At 40.8% G+C, this 23,498-nt stretch overlaps 1 protein-coding gene across 10 annotated transcripts in view; it reads right to left on the bottom strand.

The window, feature by feature from the left end:
- Positions 1–23,498, bottom strand: part of MFHAS1 (multifunctional ROCO family signaling regulator 1) — a 115,110-nt gene that overhangs the window by 58,497 nt on the left and 33,115 nt on the right. For 5 of the 10 annotated variants that reach the window (XR_008710076.1, XR_008710075.1, XM_055567213.1 and 2 more), the window contains exon 2: positions 17,018–17,141. The exons of 3 other annotated variants lie outside the window; for them this stretch is intronic. Coding sequence is in view for 4 of the 7 variants with exons in the window: in XM_055567213.1 (XP_055423188.1) it covers positions 17,018–17,141 (124 nt within the window). In the remaining 3 variants the exon portion in view is untranslated. Of the gene's footprint in view, positions 1–17,004; positions 17,142–23,498 lie in introns of all 10 variants that reach the window. 2 more of the 10 variants (XR_008710078.1, XM_055567219.1) reach the window with 1 other exon arrangement.

Here is a 23,498-nt window from a genome sequence, read left to right as displayed (position 1 = left end):
GTATATCTGCATACTGGATTACTGATCAGTCACCCATTCCACACAACACACACACACTAAGCTAGATCTTTCAACTCCTAGACAGCTGGGGAGAAAAATATCAATAACCTCAGATACGCAGGTGATATACCACCCTTATGGCAGAAAGCAAAGAGGAATTAAAGAGCCTCTTGATCAAGGTGAAAAAGGAGAGTGAAAAAGCTGGCTTAAAACATTCAAAAAACGAAGATCATGGCATCTGGTCCCATCACTTCATGGCAAACAGATGAGGAAACAATGGAAACAGTGACTGACTATTTTCTTGGGCTCCAAAATCACTGTGAAGGTGACTGCAGCCATGAAATTAAAAGACACTTGCTCCTTGGAAGAAAAACTATGACCAACGTAGACAGCATATTAAAGGGCAGAGACATTACTTTGCATACAAATGTCCATATAATCAAAGCTATGGTTTTTCTAGTAGTCATGTACAGATGTGAGAGTTGGACAATAAAAAAGGTTGAGTGCCGAAGAACTGATGCCTTCAAACTGTGGCGCTGGAGAAGACTCTTGAGAGTCCCTTGGACTGCAAGGAGATCAAATCAATCAACTCCAAAAGATATCAATCCTGAATATTCATTGGAAAGACTGATGCTGAAGCTGAAGCTCCAATACTTTGGCCACCTGATGTAAGGAACTCATTGGAAAAGACCCCGATGTTGGGAAAGATTGAAGGTGGGAGGAGAAGGGGATGACAGAAGATAAGACGGTTGGATGGCATCACCGACTCAATGGACATGAGTTTGAACAAACTCCAGGAGACGGTGAAGGAAAGGGAAGCCTAGCGTCCTGCACTCTGTGGGGTCACAAAGAGCCAGACACAACTGAGCAACTGAACAACAGATGCGTTGGTTACACTGAGCACCCCTAGGCACATAAGGATGCTCCATAAACACTGCTTCAGTAAGCAAACATAAGTTCTCATCCTGGGACTTAGGTTGTTGCTTTGTTTTTAAAAGAAGGCCCCAATACTATCAGCATTAATAGAACAACTCTTGGATGAATTTATAAATAATAACAATAAAAGGTGAAGGACAAAGGGAAAAAAAAATTCACTTGACCTGGAATATGAGAAAGACTATGAGGACATTCCAAATGGAGTAAGCTACAATGTCCCTAGGTATTTTGAATAAGCATGTTTTTTTCCTTTAGAGGTAGAGATTTAAACTGGCTGGCTTTCAGCCATACGCCAAGATAATAAAGTGGATTTTTTAAAAACATTCTGCTTCAAAATTGCCATTCTTTCTCAGGCATGATCAGCTAAACAACTAATGGAGTTTTCTAGTTTAGTTCACGTAAAAGGTAGAAAGAGTTCCATTAGAAAAAAATAAGCTGTTTCCACAGTGCAAACCAATATTGGAAAGGTGATTAGAATTGATCTATCTATGATGCCTAGGAAAAATCCATACTCCTTTTCAGTAATATTAGCCCCATCACACAGCACGTCAGGTAACGAAGTCCAAACCTGGAAACACACCCAGTTAGAGCCAGAAGGATGAACAAAGGATGTTAAAGGGCATGTGTGAGGCTGTTTGGAAACCGGTTCTCAGTCAGGTGCCTACAGTTTGATTAAATTGCATTTTATAAGATGTTCCTGCTAGGGCCAACATCAGGCTCTGGGAATGTCTCTCCTCACTGGCTTTTTCTGATCTTTATCCAGAAGTTTTCTTTCCTTGACTTAAACATTTCTGCACCTTAAGCTTAGTGTTTGAGATTTATTAATAAAAGCATACATCCCCATGGAAAAGCACTGGGAAGACTGAAAGAGACAGTTCTGATCAAGTACTGTAATAAAAAACTACATGAGTCCCACACTCAGCTTTTGATTTTTCCCATCAAAATTTCCTCCTCTTCCTTTCCTTCCCAGCTTGGTAAGTGGCAACTCCATCATTCTGGTTCTTCAAGACAAAACCCTTCATCTTTATTTAGTTCTTTTTTTCATAACCCAGAACCTCTCAACAAACCTTTCAGTTCCATCTTCCCATTAGGTCTAGAATTTGACCACTGCTCACCAGCTCCACTGCTAGGAAGCATTCCAAGCTACCATCAATTCATGCCTAGACTACTGCTGCTGCTGCTAAGTCATGCAGTCATGTCCGACTCTGTGCAACCCCATAGACAGCTGCCCACCAGGCTCCCCTGTCCCTGGGATTCTCCAGGCAAGAACACTGGAGTGGGTTGCCATTTCCTTCTCCAATGCATGAAAGTGAAAGTGAAGTTTCTCAGTTGTGTCCGACTACTAGGGACCCCATGGACTGCAGCCCACCAGGCTCCTCCGTCCATGGGATTTTCCAGGCAAGAGTACTGGAGTGGGGTGCCATTGCCTTCTCGGGCCTACTTCCCCTCCCTGCTTTCTCCCTTGTCTATTCACCCACATATCTTCTGTGATCCTTTAAAAATATTTAATTAAAAACTTCCTTAATTTTTTTTCTCAGTTCAAAAACCTCCACTGGCTTCCCAGTTGTCAGAGTTGACGAGATTACAAGTGATTTTTATTTTCTTTCCACTTTCATGCATTGACAATAAATATATTTTTCTTTGGCCCTGGAAGGAGCAGCCAGAGTTTTTGTTTCCAATAAACTAGTTACAAATGTCTTGAGAGAGAAAGATTCTCAAAAATGGATAGGAGTCACTTAAACTGAAGAAAGAAAATATGGAATAGAATAGGAATTCATTATTGATAAGGTAGAGAAGGCAATGGCAACCCACTCCAGTACTCTTGCCTGGAAAATCCCATGGACGGAGGAGCCTGGTGGGCTGCAGTCCATGGGGTCCCTAGTAGTTGGACACAACTGAGAAACTTCACTTTCACTTTCATGCATTGGAGAAGGAAATGGCAACCCACTCCAGTATTCTTGCCTGGGGAATCCCAGGGACAGAGGAGGCTGGTGGGCTGCCGTCTATGGGGTCGTACAGAGTCGGACACGACTGAAGCGACTTAGCAGCAGCAGTGGTTATATACAATAAAAGTAACCTATTTTTTTAATTGTCATGTATTAACTTCCTGAATGAAGACACTTCATGGCAAAGTTTTGTAGTAAAATTCCTTGCTCATTCTAGCCTTCAGAAAACACGTGTTGACTAAAGTTCTTCCTGATGATGAATGGTGAAAGGAATATTTCCATTCCCAACCATTTCAAATAGCAGGCATCTAAAGTGAAATCATTCTTCCATGACATATTCTGCTTATAACCAATACTCAGTATAGCCTGTGTGGCTGAATAACCTCAATTTTCTACTCCATCAATGCTTTAGAAAAACACCCACAGACGCTGGGGGTGTGTATTATCTGGTACACACACGGGGAGGATAAAGCAGTTAACAGATATCCCTCCCTATTTTGGGATATCTTCTCCCAGCCTACAGTAAAAGGTGAGAAAAGACAAAACACAACGTAGACACTGATGTAAGGAGACTGTTTGGACATTCACCCTGGACCCATGCTTTACCCCCATGGCAAGGGCTGCCCTTTCTCCTTGGTGTCTTTGACTGACACCGTGTCCCACCTGCTACCCAAAGGCTTGAAAGGGCCCTTTGTGTCCTGCTGGACTGATACCTTTCATCATCTCCAGCACATTTATCAGAAGAGAACTCCTCCTATTCATCAAAGAAAGGACTATGACCCCAATTTATACACAGTTGAACACTTTAGCCATTTTGAGGGAGTGACTCCTCACCCCATTTTATAAAGAGCCAGTCGGGCTGAAGCATGAAAACAGTCATCCAATTTCATTTCCTTCTCCATCTCAAGCAAAAGAATAAAAATGAAAGCCATTAATATAAAAAGCACAAGGGTAACAGCAAATAGAACTCCCAGGGAACTCAAAACCCCCTCATCATTTAAGCAAAAACGGAGATACTGAAACACTTCAAGAGTTGATGGGAAATCCTCTAATAACAGAGCTGGATACTCATTTTTAACCAATAAGTGAAATAGTCAACAGAGAACTGATAAAGTTCTGTGTCCTAATATTAGGATTTTTTTTTTAAAGTTAACAAATGAAAAATGCAGGCAACTAGACTAAGCTACCACGTTATAGGTAACTTAACACAAAAAATTAAATGTCCACACAACAACTTCTATCAAACTCAGTGCAGTGTGCATTTCTCCCTGGTTAGGAAAACTGTGGTTAAATCAAACGATCCTTTTATTTTTCTGAAAGTGGGAGGGAGACTTACTTCTCATTTCAAAGCACCATTACACTTATTTTCCTCTTAAACTGTGAACTGATTGAACTTAGTATTTCCTTCCTAAATATCATGGTAAAGATATGCAGCTGAAAGAACAGCACTCAGAAACAACTCTGAAAGTTTGCAGGTCACTTTTATTCCTTCTTGCACCTACATATGTATATGTGTATGTATCTATATATGCATATTCAAAAGCAAAGACATTACTTTGCCAACAAAGGTCCATCTAGTCAAGGCTATGGTTTTTCCTGTGGTCATTTATGGATGTGAGAGTTGGACTGTGAAGAAGGCTGAACGCCGAAGAATTGATGCTTTTGAACTGTGGTGTTGGAGAAGACTCTTGAGAGTCCCTTGAACTTCAAGGAGATCCAACCAGTCCATTCTAAAGGAGATCAGCCCTGGGATTTCTTTGGAAGGAATGATGCTAAAGCTGAAACTCCAGTACTTTGGCCACCTCATGAGAAGAGTTGACTCATTGGAAAAGACTCTGATGCTGGGAGGGACTGGGGGCAAGAGGAGAAGGGGACGACAGAGGATGAGATGATTGGACGGCATCACTGACTCGATGGACGTGAGTCTCAGTGAAATCCGGGAGTTGGTGATGGACAGGGAGGCCTGGCGTGCTGCTGTTCATGGGGTCGCAAAGAGTCGGACATGACTGAGCGACTGATCTGATCTGATCTATATATGCCTACAGATGTATATGTAATTTTATATCAGTAATATTTATTACTATGACACACCAATATAGTGTGTGTATAGTATATACATATTATTATAGTAATATATATACTAATATAGTAATATTAGTAATATATTAAATTAGTAATATATACTAATATAGTAATACATATTATTAATATGATAGAGTATTTTACATATTTTCTCATTTTTATATTCTAGTTTTATATATAGATAATATTAATAAATATATAAGGGATATATATAATGTATAGAGAGGATATCTATATTATATATATATAATATATGAAAGATATATAACATAAAGGATATACACTATATATATAATATATATAAAGGATATAAAATATAATACACATAAAGGATGTGCCCTGTGCTCAGTCATGTCTGACTCTTTGTGACCCCATGGACTAGGTTGTAGCCCACCAGGTGCCTCTGTCCATGGGATTCTCCAGGCAAGAATACTAGAGTGGGTTACCATTTGCCCCCCAGGGACACATAAAAGATATAAATATATATATATATATATATATATATATACACACATATATACACACACACACACACACACATACACACACACCTCAGAATTCAGCCCAAATTTGGTACCAAAAGAGTCTTCCATAGACTGTTAAGTGCATCTGTGTCTCCTGGACACAAAATGAGCAGCCTAAGTGCTGCTTTATCATGGTCAAGGGCACTAGGCTTTTGTATAAATGAACTATTTCTTTTTTAAAACTGCAGACAGGTAGGAGCAGATAAGCTTTATTTTGTATCAAGGGTGAAAGTTCTCTCCTTTCCCTTTCTCTCCAAGGAGGTGGTATATGGCTCAAAACCCTGATTGCTTGGTGTGATCCAGGAAAAATTCCATCTTGAGAAAATGCACTTGCCTTAAATACCCTGAGACAGAAAGCAGGCAGGTCTCTGAAGAAGCCACTAGACTTCCTCAGGATGGTAGACACTTTTGGAAAAGCAAAGGAAATTAAATTACTTCAATCTAACAGGAAGTCTGATATCTTTGTCTTGAGCAACACTGAAAAGCTAATCCTGTATGCCTGTGCTTATGAAGATGATTTACATGAATCATCTATTCTTGACTAGGTGTGGGCTACCAAAACTAAAAATCAGATTGTAAACTTGTAACTCCTGTGGCAACTAGCTGATAAACTAGTTAGCTCTTCAGTTCAGTTCAGTTCAGTCGCTCAGTCGTGTCCAACTCTTTGCGACCCCATGAATCGCAGCACGCCAGGCCTCCCTGTCTATCACCAGCTCCCAGAGTTCACTCAAACTCACGTCCATCGAGTCAGTGATGCCATCCAGCCATCTCATCCTCTGTCGTCCCCTTCTCCTCCTGCCCCCAATCCCTCCCAGCATCAGAGTCTTTTCCAATGAGTCAACTCTTCGCATGAGGTGGCCAAAGTACTGGAGTTTCAGCTTTAGCATCATTCCTTCCAAAGAACACCCAGGACCAATCTCCTTTAGAATGGACTGGTTGGATCTCCTTGCAGGCCAAGGGACTCTCAAGAGTCTTCTCCAACAGCATAGTTGAAAAGCATCAATTCTTCGGCACTCAGCTTTCTTCACAGTCCAACTCTCACATCCATACATGACCACAGGAAAAACCATAGCCTTGACTAGACGGACCTTTGTTGGCAAAGTAATGTCTCTGCTTTTGAACACGCTATCTAGGTTGGTCATAACTTTCCTTCCAAGGAGTAAGCGTCTTTTAATTTCACGGCTGCAATCACCATCTGCAGTGATCTTACAAACTATTAACTCCGAGCTGCACCCCTTGGTAAAGGTTAACAGTCACTTAAAGTTCTCTTCCATTAACTGAAACACAAATAGCTAAACCCAGATGTGACAATATACATGAATAATTTCCCACTTTATACTTTTATAAAATATTAACAACAGTAATTTTTGCTGACACTCAACCTCAGTCAAGAATCTGCCACTAACATACACACACTCACACATACAACCTGGAAATACTCCCCATATTAGAAAAGTAGACTGTAGTGCCAATATTTTCACAACAGTATATTTCCAAGTGAGAGCAGAATTTTTAACCTGGAAGGGACTTTAAAGGTCATTTAATCCAGCTGCTCATTAAAGATTAGGAGACAGGACTGGAGAGTTGAGATGTCGAAAGTCACAGAGCTTATTAGTAGAAATAACACCAGGAGGCCCTGAATTCCATGCCGTCATACTACACATCAACCTACCGGGCCCTTCACCACTCATGTGATCTCAACAAACTCTTCTCCTTCCCTGACTGGCTCCCAACTAGCCACCCCTCCTCCAGCAGGTTCCATACACACCCCACAGCTCTATCAACAGTTTGTTTTTGTGTTTTTTTTTTTTTTTAAATCATCATTGGAACCAGTCACCTCCAGCCAATCACCTTTTCCTTACAGAGAACCTCTGTACTTCAGAGCCTAGAAGTCTCACCCAGAGTTAATGACGAGATTTTGCACTGAAGTCTCCATTTGTGCTAAGATCTTGACTTGGGTATCCGATTAATAGGAACTAGATTTATTATCTGATCCCAAATATTGATATGTAGTATTCTTCTGGCACTTAATATTTGCCCAGTTTCCGTCCCTGAAATGAGGAGTACGCTGGCAGCTGAGGACACTGGGCTTCAGGGGACAAGACGAACAGTCAGCAAACAAGCACCCCACAATGCATAGGTGCAGGTGGACCCTCCTAAAAAAGGAGGAGATTCCAACAAAGGGCCTCTGCAAACTGTGCAGCTGCCACCTGAAGTTTAACCACATCCGTTAAAAAAATAATGGAGTTTTAATACATTCTGGAAGAACCAGGGAATAGAAAGTGGAAAGCACCTAGCCACTGTTGCAAACATAACTGGAAACAAGACACTATTCTTTAACAGCAGACCCCTTCCTCCTACCTTATTTTTCTCCTTCCATTCACTTAGTAACACTTTAACCAAAGAATGTGCTTAAGATAAAAACAAATGCAGGAAATTAATCTGAGCGAAACACTGGCAGTAATGTTAAAACTAAGGTAAATGGAAAATAGGAAGTTTCAAGGCCTCCCATAAAAATGAAGGTTCCTGAACCTGGGAGACTTCCAGAATGCCCTGTCATCCATTCCCGGTTAAGTCCTTGCTGATGGAAAGAAAATGTTTTCTCTGAGTAAAGTGGAAACTTAATTGTAAATTCCAGGTCATCAAGACCCCTACCAAGGGCTGAATGTTCTTCAGAAACACCTTCATAGAGATCAGTTTTGGAGATGCAGGCAGTGGGGGTGGGTTGCCAGCTTCCTGTCCAGGACAGCCAGCTCCAGCAACCACATGATCCATCCCCCACCCGCCCCCCTACCACTATCCTTTCTTTCAGAGAGCTGAGGTTTCAGGAGTGCCTGATATTACATGCATCATTTGCATGCCTACTGAAAACATACCACACACAGTTTTCAATATAGCATCTGTGAGTCTCCATGGCTTCAAAACTAATGGGAGCGTTTTGTTTCTTTGCAAATTCTGTGTTCTCAGGACACCATCACCTTCATTAAGGCTGAGATTCCAACTGCCATGGTCATTTGCCACCATTGCTTTTAATAACTATACATCGATTTGGTTCTCAAGTCTAGAGAAAAAGCTTTCTATTTTTGCTTTCCCTAATAGGGTAGAGCCAACATAGCATCCCCACCAGGCACAGCTCTAATTTGGCTGACAGCAGAACAAAGTCTGTTAAACAGTTTCCTATAGTAGGCTATAATTGCTTTCAGCCCTAATGAGTCAAGTTTACAAGCTGCGGCAAGAAGGGCATGAGTCCTCAACTTCCAAATACCTTAGGTCAGAAGATATAACAATTATGTTTCCACAAAAACGTTTATACCCAGACCTATCAGAATCTTACTTTGTGGATGGGAGGATAACCTAAAAAATCCCATTTAACCAGCAGGAGGCAGGAGGTCCTAATTCTATCCTAGGCAACAGTAACTGCCTGACTGAGACTATGTATCTGTTCTCAAGGATCCGATTTCACCCATACCTGCTCTTCTTTTCCCAACTATAAAAATGGGGATTTACCCCAGGAAAACAACTAAATGAAGTGGAGATAGGCAACCTCCCAGAAAAAGGATTCAGAATACTGACAGTGAAGATGATTCAGGATCTTAGAAAAAGACTGAAGGCAAAGATGGAGAAGATGCAAGAAATGTTTACCAAGAACCTAGAAGAACTAAAGAACAAACAGAGATGAACAATACACTCAGTTCAGTTCAGTCGCTCAGTTGTGTCCGACTCTTTGCAACCCCATGAATCGCAGCATGCCAGGCCTCCCTGTCCATCACCAACTCCAGAGTTCACTCAAATTCATGTCCATTGAGTCAGGGATGCCATCCAGCCATCTCACCCTCTGTCGTCCCCTTCTCCTCCTGCCCCCAATCCCTCCCAGCATCAGAGTCTTTTCCAATCAATCAACTCTTTGCATGAGATGGCCAAAGTATTGGACTTTCAGCTTTAGCATCAGTCCTTCCAATGAACACCCAGGACTGATCTCCTTTAGGATGGACTGGTTGGATCTCCTTGCAGTCCAAGGGACTCTCAAGAGTCTTCTCCAACATCACAGTTCAAAAGCATCAATTCTTCGGTGCAAGAAGCGAAAAGCAAAGGAGAAAAGGAAAGATATAAGCATCTGAAAGCAGAGCTCCAAAGAATAGCAAGGCGAGATAAGAAAGCCTTCCTCAGCAATCAATGCAAAGAAATAGAGGAAAACAACAGAATGGGAAAGACTAGAGATCTCTTCAAGAACAACACACTAGAAGGAATCAATAGCAAAATAACTGAGGCAGAAGAAGAGATAAGTAACCTCGAAGACAGAATGGTGGAAATCAATGTTGCAAAACAGAATACAGACAAAAGAATGAAAAGAAATGAAGACAGCCTAACAGACCTCTGGGACAACATTAAATGCACCAATATTCACATTTTAAGGGTCCCAGAAGGAGAAGAGGGAGAGAGAAAGGACCCAAGAAAATATTTTAAGAGATAATAACTGAAAACTTCCCCAGCAGAGGAAAGGAAATAGTCAACCATGTCTAGGAAGCACAGAGTCCCAGGCAGGATAAATCCATAAAACTCACTGAGACATATGGTAATCAAACTTACAAAAATTAAAGACAAAGATAAAATTCGTAAAAGCAACAAGGGAAAACAGACAAACATGAAGGGAAAACCCATAAAGTTATTAGCCGATTTCTCAACAGAAACTCGACAAGCCAGAAGGCAATGTCTTGATCTATTTCAAGTGATAAAGGGAAGAACCTGCAACCAAGAATTCTCTACCCAGCAAGACTCTTATTCAGATGTGATGGGGAAATCAAAAGCATTCCAGACAAGCAAAATTTAGAATTCAGCACCACTAAACCAGTTTTACAACAAATGCTAAAGGAACTTCTCTCGGCAGGAAATACAAGAGAAGGAAAAGATTTACAAAAAATAAACTCTAAACAATTAACAAAATGGTTAATAGGAACATACATGTCGATAATTAGCTTTAAATGTAAATGGATTAAATGCACCAGACACAGACTGGCTGAGTGGATACAAAAACAAGACCCATATGTATGTTGTCTATAAGAGACCCACTTTGTACCTACAGACACTTCAGACTGCAAGTAAAGTGATGGGAGAAGGTATTTCACACAAATGGAAATCATATGAAAGCTGGAGTAGCAGGACTCATATCAGACAAAACAGACCCTAAAACAAAGACTGTTATTAGAGACAAAGAAGGACACTACATAATGATCAAGGGTTCAACCCAAGAAGAAACTGTAACAATTATAAATATATATGCACCCAACATAGGAGCACCTCAATATGTAAGGCAAATACTAACAAACAAAGGGGAAAATTGACAGGAACACAATAATAGTGGGGCACTTTAAGACCCCACTTTCATCAATGAACAGATCATCCACACAGAAAATCAATAAGGAAACACAGGCCTTAAATAACACTTTAAACGAGTTGGACTTAACTCATATTTATAGAGCATTCCATCTAAAAGCAGCAGATTACACATTTTTCTCAAGTGCACATGGAACATTCTCCAGGACTGACCACATGCTGGATCACAAGGCGAGCCTTGGTAAATTTAAGAAAATCAAAATAACATCAAGCATCTTTTCTGATCACAACACTATGAGTTTAGAAATAAACTACAAGATAAAAACTCTAAGAAGCACAAGCATGTGGTAGCTAAACAATATGCTACTAAACCACCATTGGATCACTGAAGAACTCAAAGGAGAAATTAAAAAATACCTAGAGACAAATAAAAACAAAAGTACAAGTCCAAAACTTACAGATGCAGCAAAAGCAGTTCTAAGAGGGAAGTTTATAGCAATACAATCTTACCTCAAGAAACAAGAAAAATCTCAAACAATGTAACTTTACACCTAAAACCTCTAGAGAAAGAAGAACAAACAAAACCTAAAGTTAGTAGAAGGAAGGAGATCATAAAGATCAGAGCAGAAATAAATGAAATAGAGACAAAGAAAGCAATGGCAAAGATCAATGAAAACTAAAAGCTGATTCTTTGCAAAGATAAACAAGATTGATAAACCTTTAGTCAGACTCATCAAGAAAAAAGAGAGAGGATGCAAATCAGTAAAATTAGAAATGAAAAAGGAGAAGGTACAACTGACTCCACAGAAATACCAAGAATCCTAAAAGATTACTATGAACAACTGTATGCCAATAAAATGGACAACCTGGAAGAAACGGACAATTTCTTAGAAAGGTACAGACAGTCTCCCTACACTGAAGGAGGAAGAAATAGAAAATATGAACAGACCCATCACAAGCACTAAAATGGAAACCGTGATTAGAAACCTCCCAACAAACAAAAGTCCAGAACCTGATGGCTTCACAGGCGAATTTTATCAAACATTTAGAGAAGAGTTAACACCTATCCTTCTGAAACTGTTCCAAAAAAACCACAGAGGAAGGAAAATTTCAACTCATTTTATGAGGCCACCACCATCCTGATACCAAAACCAAAGATACCACAAAAAAGAAAATTACAGACCAATATTACTGATAAATACAGATGCAAAAACCCTCAACAAAATACTAGCAATCTGTATCCAACAATACGTTAAAAAGATGATTGAGTGGGATTCATCCCAGGCATGCAAGGATTTTTCAACATCTGCAAATCAATCAATGTGATACATCAACAAATTAAAGAATAAAAACCGTATGATCATCTCAACAGATACAGGAAAGACTTTTGACAAAACTCAGCATCCATTTATGATAAAAACTCTCCAGAAAGTGAGCATAGACAGTACTTACCTCAACACAATAAAGGTCACATATGACAAACCTACAGCTAGCATCATACTCAATGGCAAAAAGCTGAACGCATTCCCTCTAAGATCAGGAACAAGAGAAGAATGTCCACTCGCACCATTTTTATTCAATATAGTTTTGGAAGTCCTAGCTACAGCAATAAGAGAACAAAATGAAGGGAATCCAAACTGGAAAAGAAAGAAGTTAAACTGTCACTGTTTGCAGATGACATGATACTATACATAGAAGATCCTAGATGCTTCCAGAAAACTACTAGAACTCATCAATGAATTTGGTAAAGTTGAAGGTTACAAAATTAATACACATAAGTCTGCTGCATTTCTTTCTATACATTAACAACAAAAGATCAGAAAGAAATTCAAGAAGCAATTCCATTTACCATTGCATCAAAAAGAACAAAATACGTAGAAATAAACCTACCTAAGGAGACAAAAGACCTGTACTCCAAAGACTATAAGATGCTGATAAAAGGAATCAAAAAACACATAAACAGAAGGAAAGATATACCATGTTTGTGGATTGAAAGAATCTATATTGTCAAAATGACTGTTATACCCAAGGCAATCTAAAGATTCAGCTCAATCCCTGTCAAATTACCAATGGCATTTTTCATAGAACCAGAACAAAAAAATTTCAAAATCTGTATGGAAACACATAAGACCCTGAATAGACAAAGCAATCTTGAAGAAGAAAAATGGAGCTGGAGGAACCAGGCTCCCTGATTTCAGACTATACTACAAAGCTACAGTCATCAAAACAGTATGGTACTGGCACACACACACACACACACACAAAATATATATATATATAGATCAATGGAAAAGGACAAAAAAAAAAAAACCCTGAAATAAGCCCATGCACCTATAGTCAATTAATCTATGACAAAGGAAGCAAGACTACACAATGTTGGAAAGACAGTCTCAACAAATCGTGCTGGGAAAAGTAGACAGCCAGATGTAAAAGAATGAAATTAGACCATTCCTTAACTCCATACACAAAAATAAGCTCAAAATGGATTAAAGACCGAAATGTTAGACCAGACACTATAAAAATCTTAGAGGAAAACAGGCAGAACACTCTCTGACATATATATCACACCAAACTGTTTTTTAATCCATGTCCCAGAATAATGGAAATAAAAGCAAAACTAAACAAATGGGATGTATGTAAACTCAAAAGGTTTTGCACAGCAAAGGAAACAATAAACAAAAGACAACCCACAGATTGGGAGAAAATATTTGAAAATGATGCGACTGATAAGGGATTAGTCTCCAGAATGTAAAAAACAGCTTATGACACTTAATAGCATCAAAACAAACAACCCACTCAAAAAATGGGCAGAGTACCCAAATGGACATTTCTCCATTCAGGACATAAAGATGGCCAACAGGCACATGAAAAGATGTTCAAAATCACTAGTTATTAGAGAAATGCAAATCAAAATAATAAGATATCACCTCACACCAGTCAGAATGGCTATCACCAAAAAATCCACAAACAACAAATGCTGGAGAGGGTGTGGAGAGAAGGGAACCCTCTTGAACTGTTGGTGGGAATGAAATTGGTACAGCCACTATAGAGAACAGTATGGAGGTTCCTTAAAAAACTAAAACTAGAGGTACCATGTGACTCTGGAATCCCACTCCTGGGCATGTATCTAGAGAAAAACATGGCCCCAAAAGATACATGCACCCCACTGTTCATTGCAGCACTGCTCACAATGGCCAAGACATGAAAACAGCCTAAATGTCCGTTGACAGAGAAATAGATAAAAAAGATGTGATACATACATACAATGGAATTTACTCAGCCATTAAAAAGAATGAAATAACGCCACTTGCAGCAACATGGATGGACCTAGAGAATGTCATACTGAGTCAGACAGAGAAGGAGAAATATCATATGACATCCCTTATATATGAAATCTAAAAAGAAATGATACAAATGAACTTACTTATAAGACAGAGACTCACATGCTCAGATAATGAACTCATGCTTGCCCAGTGGGGAAGGAGTAGTTAAGGACTTTGGGAAGGTCATGTACACACTGCTATATTTAAAATGGATAATCAACAAAAACCTATTATATAGCACATGGAACTCTGTTCAATGTTATGTGTCAACCTGAATGGGAGGGGGGTTTGGGGAAGAATGGATACATGTATACACACACACAGAAGTCGCTCAGTCGTGTCTGACTCTTTGCGACCCTGTGGATTGTAGCCCACCGGGCTCCTCAGTCAATGGGATTTTCCAGGCATGAATACTGGAGTGGGTTGCCGTTTCCTTCTCCGGGGGATACATGTATACGCGTGACTAAATCCCTTTACTGTTCACCTGAAACTATCATATTGTTAATTGGCTATATCCCAATACAAAATGTTTTGGTGTAAAAAAATAAATAATTTTTTTTAAAAATAAATGAAAAATTAGAAAAAAAGAAATCAGCAAAAAAAAAAAACAAAAAAAAAATGGGGATTTACCATCCACTCATGCTAATTTTTTTCCCAGGTGGCTCAGTGGTAAAGAACCTGCCTGCAGGAGACATAAAAGAGGGTTTGATCCCTGTGTTAGGAAGATCCCCTAGAGAAGGAAATGGCAATCTACTCCAGTATTCTTGCCTGGTAAATCCCATGGACAGAGGAGCCTGGCAGGCTACAGTCCATGGGGTCCCAAAGAGTCAGACATGACTGAGCACGCACACACACAGCACATGCTTATTTAGTTACATCCTGGATACACACCGATCCACACATATGCACTCATGAAGCAACTCCATGAAGTTATCTCCCTCCAGCTCAACAGATGACAAGCTCCTACCTGCCTGACCCTCCCCGTCTTGTAAGAAGGAAAGGGAGCACTGGTGAGCTTTCCCCAGAAGAATAGAAATGGCAGAAGGGGAGAAGGAGGCCAGTATCTCTTAACCACAGTTCAACAAACCAGACAAATATTTTATTAATTAATATGCACAATCTCCCCAAATGTCTGCTTTTTATTACCACAAAAACCTTAGGTTGGGAGGGCCTGGCTCAGAGAAGGCCAGAAGCACTGGCAAATCCATTAATTCAGGTCCTAACTGCCTATTTCTGTTATCAAGGTGATGCAGGTGTTGCAGAAGAAATGGTTCATCTTCGCAAATGCTATTTGTGAAGGAGGGTGATTATTCCTATTTGCAATTCCTATACTACAAGCCTTAATTGCCTTAGTTGGGGTCACATTATAGAATTATACTTATTTGGGTTTAAAAAATAGTTCTAACTAAAGGACATTACATAGGATTGTTTGATTTAGCAAATAAAAATACAGGATGGCCAATTAAGTCTGAATATTGCATGGGGGCATATTTATACTAAAAATTATTTGTTGCATATCTAAAATTCAACTATAACTATTCAAATTTAACTATTTAAATTTAACCTACTTAGAATAAAATTTGGTTGTTATTTATCTGAAATTCCAATTTCCCTGAACATCCTACATTTCATCTGGCGACACTGACATTGCACTAGGGCTTTGGAAGAACAAAGGCGAATGCAACATGGCATCCGACCCCAAAGAGCTCAAAGTCTGATGAGAACCAAAACAATACAGGTTACTATAGAGGATTAGAGGCACTTACCAAGTGCTTTGGGGCTGCCCAAGTGGCGCTAGTGGTAAAGAACCCGCCTGCCAATGCAGGTTCGATCCTTGGGATGGGAAAATCCCCTGAGGGAGAGCATGGCAACCCACTCCAGTATTCTTGCCTGGAAAATCCCAAGGACAGAGGAGCCTGACTGGCTTCAGTCCATAGGGTTGCAAAGAGGGGACATGACTGAAGTGACTCAGCATACACGCACACACACCAAGTGCTTTCAGAAAGACAGCAACAGAGCCATTAAATCCTAATTTGGCACACAAATACCCTGTTCTTCACAATGAAAGTGAATATTATGGAGTTTTTAAAACTCTAGAATTCTGTATATCTTACAGATTTCTAATCCTGAGACTTGAACTTGCTAAGTGTTCTACACAATCTTCCCTGACTGGCCATCACCCACCACTCTTCTTTCGGGAATAACATCCACAGGAACAAGTAAACTCCAAGCTAAGCTGAAGCTTCCAAAACTTCCAGGAGTGAAGAACTTCGCTCCCTGACCCAGAGCTCTGCTGCTAACCTCACAGGAACTCACATGAAAGCAGAGAGGGCAGTGTGGCTTGCCCGTAGTTGCTCATTAGGGTCATCTGGATGAGGAAAGCAAAGGTCCCAAATCCACACCATCTCCAAGTGGAAACCCCAAAACATGAACAATCATGAAGATCATTCATTCCACTTTCTGCTGTTACATCTGAAGTTACATCTGAAGCAAGTTACTGTCGAGCTAATCTGGAGAGAGTTAGAGGATACTGGCCATGAAACAGATTTGAAAAGACCAGAGAACATACTGAGTCATTTCTATCTCCAAATGTGTTTCATCCCGAGCCTGGGGGCTCCTGCAGTCTGGGAATGTGTCTGTATCAAATATGGTGCAGAGAACAGCCTTCCCCGTTTCTGCTGAGAGCAGGGATTCCCCACATACTACTCATGAGAACAGCTCTGAAAGGATTTGGGGCCCATATTTGGAAAACCAGCTCTCCTTTTCTGTCTCAAGTTGTCTTAGAGCCAGCAGCCAAGGGAGCTAGGCAAGGCACAGAGTTGATTGGTCAGGCGGGGTCAGGCAAGGACAGTCCAGAGAGACCTGCTCAGCTCACGTCATTCTCAGAGGGCACCCAGGAGGTGTGATCGGCGCCACTGGGCACAGAACCGGCTCTGGCCTAGAAGTCTCCTGCAGCTTCTCGTGAAGAAGTACTTCATTTCCCCCAGATTCCAAGATGACTGGAGAGAAAGCAAAAGGTGGGTAAACAGAAAAAGAAGCTAAGAAATGGGTGATGTGTCCTGCTGGAATTGCCTCTGGGATTCACTGGTGGGAAATCAAGGACATATATCACACCAAAGGCAATAATTCAAAGACTTAAAATTGGGTAATTAGCTTTGTATAATTTTACTTACAAGGTCTCATTTAGTCGCTAATTCGTGTCCAACTTTTTGCAACCCCATGGACTGGAGCCCACCAGAATCCTCTGTCCATAGGATTCTCCAGGCAAGAATACTGGACTGGGTTGCCATTTCCATCTTCAGGGGATTTTCCCAACCCAGGAATCAAACCCGAGTTTCCTGCACTGGTAGATGGATTTTTTACCACTGAGCCACCAGTGAAGCCCACAAGTCTCACAGTCCAGTATTAAAAATATTAATACTTTAAAAAATAGGCCTCTTATTCCAAGCCTATTCATCTTTGCATCTCCGACACGGAACACTATCATGGCATTTAGCGCATGCCCTCTAATGTTGATGAGTCATTGGATAGTATCCATGAAGCTTCAACCCTCTGAGCAGGTTCCCTACCACAGGCATTCATTTGTTTATTACTGTTCTCAGGGAAGCCTGTAGCCACACAGTTCTGTTCATACACTTTCCTAACAGCCAACACAATCCTTTAGGTGCTAAAGAGAAATGAGCAGACCTCAAATTCTCATCTTTCAAGGTCTAACATTAAAACTTACTCCAAATCAGACACGTTTATAAGTCAGAAGAACCCACTCCAGTACTCATCCCTGGGAAATCCCATGGATGGAGGAGCCTGGTAGGCTGCAGTCCATGGGGTTGTGAAGAGTCGGACACGACTGAGCGACTTCACTTTCACTTTTCACTTTCATGCACTGGAAAAGGAAATGGCAACCCACTCCAGTGTTCTTGCCTGGAGAATCCCAGGGAGGGGGGAGCCTGGTGGGCTGCCATCTATGGGGTCACACAGAGTCAGACACAACTGATGCGACTTAGCAGATAAGTCAGAAGAGTAAAAACACTACTTTATACTACATCAAAAGAAGCCAACCTGCTTATAATTTTGTTTTGGAGGCAGTGCAGAAGGAAACACTTTGGACAGCACTGTCAAATTCTTGGGGAAAAAAAAAAATTCCCCAAAAAGTAAAAAACAAATTCAGCCCATTAAACAAAGTGGAAAAAAACAACTGTATCAATTCAAAGCAATGGAAGCTGAAACAGAAAGTTCATGAAAGATCAATAAATAAATTCCAGATGTGCCCCCACTGTTTAACTGGTAAACAGTCAACCCAACTTTTATTGGTTAACCAACCCAGGATAGGCTTGCTTCTAATTTAATATCCCTTTCAGATCCCTGACTCCATAATGAGATACTGTCCAAGCCAACACAGGCCAACTTTTTCTGCCTTAAAATAAACATGTGACATTTCTGGGCTTAGATGCTTTCTTCTTCCTCTTATTCAGCCACAAATGGTCTAGTCACCTCAACCACATTTAGTAATACACATAAGTAATGTATAATTAAAAACACATAATACATATTTATATATACACACATAACTAGTGTATATATATAAATATAGATGGTATGTATATAAAATTCAAAACAAAAGTTGAGTACAGATAACTGTCAAGTGAGATGAATTAAAATGATGAAATTAATTCTAAGAATAATTTTAATTAAAAATGAGTTCAACATTAGTCAATCTGTTTTGAGAGCTCAATAGATGTATATGACTTTTAACTATCGGTGACTGTTATAAACTAATTATAAAAATGCCTAAAACCTAAGGCAGGTTTTCCTCCACAGTCAGGAAAGTTCCACTTGCTTATCTGCCCCACTTGCTTACATATACACATTGCTATCAATAACCCACCAGCACCAACTTGTGGTAAAACATTTTCTAATTGGATTGAGAAAAACCAAGACAATTCCAATACCTGAACTCTGTTGAACAAAATGCTCCAATACAATGATCTGGGTCATTTCCCAATCTTTGAACCTGACAACCCTTGACCCAAGCTACAGCAATCACCATCTATCTAGCATTGCACTCAACCCCCAGGAAGAGATGGGAGTGGTTAAAGAACCAGGAAGGGAAGGAAGGAAGTGGTTTAGTAAGTGCCTACACCGTGCCGGGCATAATTAGGCACTTTTACACTGTTTAGTATCTTCTTTAGTCCTCACAATAGCTCTATGAAACAGATTTAGCTTTTGCATATAGTGCAGGAAACAGACTCAGATGTCCCCATGTCATCTAAATATATCAAAGTACTCTTTTTCACATCTTTTTTTTTTTATGCTTTGTTATATAAGAAAATTCTATTAAAATGGCCCATCCAGTTTTGGAGGCTAAGAAGGGTTTAATATTGAGTTATTTATCTTGCTGCTGCTACTGCTGCTAAGTCACTTCAGTCGTGTCCGACTCTGTGCGACCCCATAGACGGCGGCCCACCAGGCTCCCCCGTCCCTGGGATTCTCCAGGCAAGAACACTGGAGTGGGTTGCCATTTCCTTCTCCAATGCATGAAAGGGAAAAGTGAAAGTGAAGTCACTCAGTCGTGTCCGACTCTTCACAACCCCATGGTCTGCAGCCTACCAGGCTCCTCTGTCCATGGGATTTTCCAGGCAAGAAGGACCTAAAACTACAGGCTGTGTTAAACTAAAACTAAAACTACAGGGTCAGTGCAACTTAACATGATACTATGATTACAATTACATTAAAAATGCTCATATCTTTCAGGGTGGATACATTCACTATCTTGATTGTGGTGTTAGTCTCATGGGAAAACACATAGGTAGAAACTTAAATTGTATACTTGAAATACGTGTGGTTTATTGTATGTCAATTTCACTTCAATAAAATTGTAAAAAAAGAAAAAGAAACCAAAGATATGCTCATGGATCTGACCCAAACAGGTATGATGAAAGTGAAAATATCCATAACCGATAAAATATCTTGAGTCAAAAAAGCCATATGATGAATGTAAGAAAGATTTTTCTGTCAGCATTTCTCAAAGTATATTCTATATAACATCAACTTTGGGGGATGTACACAAGTGTTTTATAAACACAAGCACACAGGTTCTGTGGTCACATAAATTGGAAGAATATGTGCTTAAAGTAGGCACACCACATTTCTTAACTCTAGAAATTCTCAGAGGCTTCCTCATATGCTAAGATACGTGGTGTTTTTCAAAAACAGCTCTATAATATACAGTTTTTATGAAGTTAATTTTACCAGAAAACCCTTTTTTTCAGAGGCTCTCCTTGGACTGATAATCTATACAACATACTTTAGGAACCAGGGCTTTAATTCAGACTCCTGGGGTTTGTATTGGCTTGGCGTTTAGGGATGAGTGAGTCCAGGGATCTCAGCACTTGGCCCAGAGAGTCACTGTAGCTCTGAACTCATGACCTGTCCCTCCCTTGTCAGCAAGGGTAAGGGGCAGAGCGCACTACTCAGGGGCACCAAAGGGCAATGGAGGGTGCTAATAGAGACTGTAAGTGAAGTCAAGCTGCAGATGTCCTCCTGACCCTTCCTGTACCGGTGCCCCACAACATCTGCCATAACAAAGGACCGCCAGCTGAGGGGCTTACACCACAGAAATGTATTGTCCCAATTCTGGAAGCTAGAAGTCCACAATCAAGGTGTCAGCGGGGTTGCTTCCTTCTGACGGCTTCAAAGGAGAATCTGAATCAGGCCCCTCTCCTTGGTTTGGAGACGTCTGTGTTCTTCCCGTTTGCTTGTCTGTGTCCAAATTTCTCCTTTTCAAAATGAGGATGCCAGAGAGACTGAAATAGGCCCATCTAAGGAATTCATCCTAACTTGATCACCTCTGTCAAGACTGTCTCCAAATAAGGTTACATTCTGAAGTAGCCGGACTTAAGACTTTGGGACACAATTGAACCCACAGCGTCCTCCAATAGAGCTCACAGGCCAGAGATTTAAGAGATGTCCAGTTTTCAGGGTCACCCTACCTGTGGAAGTTGGACCTCATCAATTGTTACTTAGCTGAATGTCCTTATGTATTCTCTAATTTACACCCTGATTTGGCAAACTGTCTTTATTGTGTTATGTAAATAGACTATAAAATGTTCTCCTTCATCTGATTTCTGCGTATAGGTGGCTTCTCACTGTGGTTTCTATTAATGATTTATTGAGCCTAGTATATGTCAGACACAGTATTGACCATCCTCACTTGCCTTTGTCAAAGTGAAAGTATTAGTCACTCAGTCCTGTCTAACTCTTTGTGACCCCACAAACTATAGCCTCCCAGGCTCCCCTGTCCATGGAATTCTCCTGGCAAGAATACTGGAATGGGTAGCCATTCCTGTCTCCAAAGGATCTTCCTGATCCAGGGACTGAACCTAGGTCTCCAGCAATGCAGGCAGATCCTTTACCATCTGAGTCACCAGGGACAAGTAGGTCTTTTTCGTATTTAAAGAGAGGGAGTAGGCAGGTGACTTTCTCAAGGTCACATAGTTAGCAAGGAGCAAAATGTTGGGATTGGAACACACATCTGACTCCAGAGTCCTGACCCTTTCTTTCCACCATGATCTGGGATGGTTGCATTTCCCTTGTACTCTGACTGAGGTTGAACTCACAAAAATAGCTTAGAGAGGGGAGAAAAAAAATCATGAGCTCTGTTTTAGACAGGAGATGCCTATTGGACATTCAAGTGGAGATATAACACAGGGAGCTGAATATGTTAGTCTGAAATTCGGAAGTATACATTTTGGACTTCTCTGGTGGTCCAGTGGTTAAGAATCCACCTGCCAATGTAGGGGACACGGGTTGGATCCTTGATCTGGGAAGATTCCACATGCCACTGGGCAACTAAACCTGTGTGTGCCCACATGCTCTAGGGCCTGGGAGCTGCAACTACTTAAGCCCATGCACCCTAGAGCCTGTGCTCTGCAACAAGAGAAGCCACCACAATGAGAAGCCCTTGCAGAGCAGAGAGTAGCCTCCACTTGTCACAGAGAAAGCCTGTGATCAGCAACAAAGACCCAGCACAGCCAAAAATAAATTAAGAAAAACTTAAAAAAAAGAAAGTATATACTTTTCATTCATCCACATATGTGTGCTACAGTTAGACCAAAGTTGGATGACATCACTTAGTGATGTAGAGTAGGTATGAGCAAACTACAGCTGATTTTGTATAACCTGTGAGTTAAGAGTGGTTTTTACATTTCTGAAATGGTAAAAAAAGTAATATTTTTTGATGAAGTTAAAATAGAGTCCAGAAAGATTTTTTACTGGGATACACTGTATGCCACTCATTTATCTAGGGCTGTCTTTGTGCCACATCAAAGTTGAATAACTGAGTATATGGTCCACAAAACTTAAAAGATTTGTTATTTGGCCCTTTCCAGAAAAAGTCTGCCAATCCCTCCTAGAGAAGAGAGAGCAGAAGTCAGGATGGAGGGATCCTTGGTGGCCTGTGACCCTCACTCTGGGATAAGGAAGGACACCAAACAAAGGGGACTGAGCGGAGCCCCCAGAGAGGAAAGAAGACACCTGGGCAAATAATGTCCTGAAAGCAGCGAAGCAGCAGGAAGCCTGGGGGAGGGCAGTGTCTCCAGAAGGATGGAGGAAACAATAGAAGGGTCAAGTGGGAGGGGGACTGAGAACTGACCACTGACCATGTGCGAATCACTGGAGACCAAGGCAAGAGCAGTGCCGGGCCAATGGTGGGGACAAAGTCAGACTGAAAGAGATTCAAAGAAAGAACAGGAAGCAAGGAGATAACTATGGAGGGTGAACAACATTTTCAAGGAACTTTACTATAAACAGGGTAGAGACAGCAACCAGAGTGCGCCATAAGGTGAAAAACACATCTTGTTTGTTTTAAGAAAGGAGATGCTACAGTCTGATGACTGGCTGACAGGACTGATCAGGTAGAGGGGAAACTGGTAGAGCAGGAGACAGGGGAGACACTGACCCTAGGAGGAAGGGCTTCCGGGTGGATGAGAGCAGAAGATGGCCTGTGACTAAGTGGCCAGAGCAGAGAGAGTTCATGTACCGCAACAGGCAAGGTGGATTAAGCGTATGGATGCGTATGCCAGTCAGCTGCTAAATGTAGCGGTGGGAAGACGAGAAAGTTCTCTTCCTATGCTTGCTTTTTCCATAGTAAAAATAAAGACATTAGCTGACAGGGGCACACAGAAGGCTGCTGGACATTAAAGAAGAGGTGATGATAAGAAACTCACCCTAGAGGGGGAGAAAGGGAACTGACTGGGGTGATGTGGAAGGAATATCTCAGTTCTCAGGGGACTCTTGAACGATGGAATATCATACTTTTAGGGAAAACCACTCCACGTGGTGGATTTTTCTGCAGCTGC

The sequence above is a fragment of the Bubalus kerabau genome, chromosome 2, assembly GCF_029407905.1.
Source record: "Bubalus kerabau isolate K-KA32 ecotype Philippines breed swamp buffalo chromosome 2, PCC_UOA_SB_1v2, whole genome shotgun sequence".
NCBI lineage: Eukaryota > Metazoa > Chordata > Mammalia > Artiodactyla > Bovidae > Bubalus > Bubalus kerabau.
Note: the sequence above shows the minus strand (reverse complement) of the source record. Positions and strands in the feature narration are given on the sequence as shown.